General features: G+C 32.7%; 1 protein-coding gene across 1 annotated transcript; it reads left to right on the forward strand.

The window, feature by feature from the left end:
* Positions 1-2166: 2166 nt before the first annotated feature.
* Positions 2167-3703, forward strand: LOC132603993 (RING-H2 finger protein ATL54). The gene has a single exon (XM_060317304.1). The coding sequence runs from the start codon at positions 2385-2387 to the stop codon at positions 3441-3443; it is 1059 nt and encodes a 352-aa protein (XP_060173287.1). The 5' UTR covers positions 2167-2384; the 3' UTR covers positions 3444-3703.
* Positions 3704-5294: the final 1591 nt, after the last annotated feature.

Genomic DNA, 5294 nt, shown 5'->3' on the forward strand with positions numbered 1-5294 from the left:
ATTTTGCTTTTAATACGCCTTTTGATGTGGACTTGTTACCTAAACGGCGAAATATCAGCTACATATGTACCACTCATTATTAGAGACCAAAAGAGGAAAAAGAAGAATAAACTTTTACAGTAAAATCCCAAATCATCATAACCAGACCATTAGAAGAAAATAGTAAGGTAAAAAGAGCTGGTTTAAGAGAGACTAGGGATATGATTTGTTTGAATATTTCGAGACCTAAAATGTTGATAAAACTTTTTAAACTTTTTATTTTTTATTTTATTGTACTTCAAACTTGGAGAATACTACATTTCTGTTTCTTATATTTATTATTGACGGAATATGTGGACACACCCTTAAACTTATCAGTATATTTCATTTAGACATTTGAACTACGACATATTTTAATTGAGCATTTGAACACATGATAAAACTTTCATATTAGACACTTTCAACTCGAATTTTGAAAAAAGTTATATGTTGCTCGTGAGCCGCCAAGTACCAGTCTCGCAACAGTATTGGCGCAAAAGGATCGGTCCTTCACTTGCTGATCGTTCGCGAGAAACGCCCATTACGTTCATAAGTTAATTGCTTAAATATGTCACATCTTTTGATTAAACACATTTCCCTTAATAAGCCATAGAACCATAGATCTATTCCAATTGAGGTTGATGTGTATAGTTAAATGAGGTGACATATTTTATATCGTTAACTTATCTACATAATAGACGCTTGAGAACACATGCAGAAACTTTTTCAAAATTCGAGTCAGAAGTCATGCTTAATAGAAATACTTTGTCATATGTTCAGATTCTCAATTGAAACATGTTATAATTTGAGTATCTGAATATACTGACAAGTTTAAGAGACTATCCATGTATTCCGCCTTTATATTTTTTAGTACTTAATTCAACATGTTTGACGCTAATGGTTTATTAAGTACTTTTAGATAGAGCTTCACTCGTGTCTAGGAATAGTTGGATAGGAAAATTAGAAGATTGTAAGGTATTTGTTAGTGTTCAATTCCTTCACCTAATATGTAGAGCGGAGTTGCAACCAGTAGACGGCAACTCTAATTTCATAATTATTCTAAATTTCACTGTTGTTACATCATCATTCCTATATTTTTCAGTTATGATTATAGGGGGCATACGCATTTTATAGTTTAGGTGGAAATTTTTTATTAAATGCAAATATAAATAATATTCAAGAAGAAGAAGAAAAAGGTGTGTAGATAATTTTAAAAGGCATTCATTACCAAAAAAAAAAAAAAAAGGGCATTGCTTGACAATTTGCATTTTTAAGTCTAAGGTCAAGCTCTAATTTTGACATCTAATGTTAAGACATTTGAGCTTCAGTAACATAAAGGAAAAATAAAATTTGTATGATTCAAACCAACACCTTCCTTTTGAGAAAGAACTACCTAAAACACTGAGTCAAAGCTCCTTGTGATAAAGGCAACAAATTATTTAATATTTTAATAGTTATTATAGATAAATATAAAAGAAAAACGTCGAGATGAGGTATAGTGATACAGTTGAATTGTGTTTTATTAAATACGATTTGAATTACTTTCGTTTAATATGATGTTTGTTTCAATGATTTGTCGTTTCTTCATTTTTCTTTAAATATATATTAACACTGTTCGCAATTTTTTTTCATTGCCACTAATTATGATAATGTTCAAATTCTTTTATTTTGTTGATTCGTTCCACTCCGACTCCAACACCTCAGAAGTCGTTGACACAATGTCCATCTTAGCTCGACTCTCTGAAATGATATTTATTTTAGCTTGACCTTTAATGTTTGACTTATAAGATAATTTCATTTGCTAAATAAATTGTGTGGCCCGTGATAAACTGACACTTCCTTTTTCTTTGTTCAATTGACCAGTATATGTATACTCTTTAGTTCCAGCTTATATGACATTATTTTATTTTTATTCCATTCCAAAAAAAAAAATTATATTTAAAAATAATTAATTTAGATATATATTTTATCCTAAATAAATTGATTATATCCGAATTCGCATCGCGTAGGGCCCCATTCGGGAGGAAGCGCTCCCTACCCGGAATTTTTTCATATTCAAAGCTCGAACCCGGCACCACATCCAAATCCACATCCTTTGATGGTAGTAGGAGTTTTCTTTAAAATTAGAAGGAGCAAAGGAACCTGCCACGCTTCCTAGTTGACAACTACACATTATTGAGAGGGAGTTTTGGATACATGGATCACAATGACTCATCAACTAAATCATCATTTTCTACCCACAACCTAACCTAACTCCATTATTATTTTGTTTATTCAAGATCAAGAATCACTCCTAGCAAACATTCCCCTTTCTATCTCCCCTTCAATTCAATAATATTCACAACTTTTTTCTTTTGATCTTGTCAATGGCCATGAGGCCAATTAGAAAGCTATTTCCAACATCAAACCAAACAGCAGATTGTCATAATGTTTGTGACTCAACATGTCCTTATGGATGCTATCCATACCCTGATATGGACTATTACATGCCACCACCAGTACTGTTACCACCACAACCACCAATTCAATCGAGCAACAAAAATGTTCAAAACATTTCACCTTACATAATTATATCCGTCGCGTTGCTTGCTAGCTTGTTCCTACTCCTCAGCTACTACTTAATCATCGTTAGAAATTGCTCGAATTGGAATCGTAGAAGGAACCCGCGATCGGAATCTGAAGGCGTTAACGAGGAGTTCTTGGATGAAAATCGAGGCCCGATTATTGATCATCCAATTTGGTACATCAACACTGTGGGACTTCAACCTTCTATTATCAATTTGATCACAATTTTCAAGTACAAAAAAGGTGATGGTTTGATTGATGGAACAGAGTGCTCTGTTTGCCTGAATGAATTCCAAGATGATGATTCTCTTAGGTTGTTACCAAAATGTAACCATGCCTTTCACATCCATTGTATCGACACGTGGCTTAGGTCACACACGAATTGCCCGTTGTGTCGTGCTCCTATTATCTCCAATACTGCTGCTGCACCTGTGGGATCAACGAGCCCCATCTCGAGTACTAATACGAGTCCCAATGAAGATAATAGTTCACAAAGAGATGTAATTGTAGAAGTGAATAGCATAAATCAGGCTAGAGATGGGGAATTTCAAGAAAACGTGAGTGAACGAGATGAATTCCAAGAGATTGAATGTCCTGAAACTTCGAAAAAAGAAGTAAACTTTAAAAGGGGTGATAAAGATGTTGAAGTACAACAAATGAGGAGGTCTCTCTCAATGGTTGAGTTATCAAAGGGTGAAAAAAGTTGTGTTGAGACAAAACAAAAGGAGGAAGAATGTTCAAATTCAAGAATTCGAAGGGTCATGGATAGTGCTTCTTCAATGAAGAGATCATTTTCTTATAGTGGGAGGCCATTTTTCTCAAAAAATAATCGAAATCCCAGTTCAGTACTTCCTTTGTGAACCAATTATGTTACTCAATTGAAAGAGAGCTATGAATTTTATGAGTACGAAAATATAGCAGTAAGGTAATTCTATGAGATATGGGATTTATAGTAATTATAAGCCAGACATTTCACTGACTTAGTTACACTTGTTGTACAGGTATGAAAAAAAGTTTAGTTCATAAATTAGTTTCAGAAACAAAAAGTTTGTCTACAACCTCAAAGAACATCTGTAATGTTTGGTGCCCCAGAATTTTAAGTATGGTTCCTTATTATGTAGGATGAATACTGAGAAATTTTTATCTAGCAATATTAGTTTAGTTCGAATGAATATTAAGGGTGTGTCGGGTAATCAAATCTCATTAAATTTCTACAATGTTTCATGGTTCAGGCTTGAAATATTCCAAGTAAAATCAAGGGATGGAAATCTATGTTGCTAGAACTCTATAAAAATGTCGTCGGGTGTGTGTCAGGTCCTTCAAAAATAGTGTTTTTTTAAAGATTCAACAATTTTGGATAGTCAGAGCAAAATAGTTGGCAATAGCCTCTTGCAAAAATGTAAGATAAGATTGCATAGAATATACGTAATTTGGTGTAACCCTTTCTCTGACTTCGCGCGTAATAAAAGCTTAGTGCATTAAAATCAGCACATGTTTCAAATTCATAAAATGTCACAGAAGGTCCTGAGTTTGATTCAAAGTTTTCAGAAATGCTAGCTCATCACTTAGAATATAAGATTTTGAAGATATCCTTTAACTCAAAGAATGTAGACTTATCACTTTCTAATCAATCAAATTAAAATCAAAAACAGAAGATTGATGGCCTTTTAAGATGAGTAAGAGTTTTTGACAATTGGACTGAAAATAGGGGCAAGATTGATGCTATTTTTGAGCAAGAAATGGGAACAAGCAGCTATAAGGGGAAACTTTCATGCCTCTTTTTGATTAATTGAGCGATGTTAACAAGGTGATACTTTACCATTTTTCGTTTACTAGAAAAATTATTAGTACTAATGTTTTGTCTTTGAGCAACGAGATATCTTTATTTCTTTATAAACAAAAGAAGAAGAAAAAAGAACCAGCTCTAAAATTAAGAGGAACAGTCACTCAATTTTTGCTTTTAAAATTTTCTTCATTTGGTCGGTGATAGCAGTTTGCTAACACCCCAGAGGAGTATAGAACTATAGAAGTTTCACAAAGAGAAAAAAAAAAACAGCAAATCATAAGTTTTGGATATTGCAAGTTAATGCACGCTATTGATGTTGCTCTTCAAACAACTTGAAATAAAGAATTAAAAAAGGATTATTGGAAACTCTAACTACTATAATAAAAAAACTATTTACTTTGTCAATTGGTTAAGGAACACAAAAATAAGAGAATCTCTTTAGTCGGTAGGATGCTTTATTATATTCTTTGATCCAATCATAAAAGCAATTAATAATTCCGGAAAAAACAAGTAGTACTAATAACTAATGGTGATCAATTATTAAAACAAAAATAACGCATCTACCTTTTTTTCAAAATGTAGCCATACATCCAATCCAGGAAAAAAAATTAGTAGGATTTGGGCTTTATGTACCAAGCAATTTAACTGGTTAATTATTAAACTAATAAACATGTCACTAATCATAACTAAGTGATAGGTGTATATATATAAAACGGCGCTTCCATTTAGCTTATGGATTTGACAGAACTCAATAGCTTTGATCTATACTTTATATTTGTGTCTAAAAATCCACTTAATATATTTAAATAATATATCTCTAGAATCAAGTAAACTGCCTTTCACACTAGGGCTGGGCATAATATGGTTCAAACCGAAAAAATCGACCGAACCGAACCGAAGTTAATTTCGGTTTCGGTTTTTTGGT

The sequence above is a fragment of the Lycium barbarum genome, chromosome 7 (genome assembly GCF_019175385.1).
Source record: "Lycium barbarum isolate Lr01 chromosome 7, ASM1917538v2, whole genome shotgun sequence".
NCBI classification, from domain to species: Eukaryota; Viridiplantae; Streptophyta; class Magnoliopsida; order Solanales; family Solanaceae; genus Lycium; species Lycium barbarum.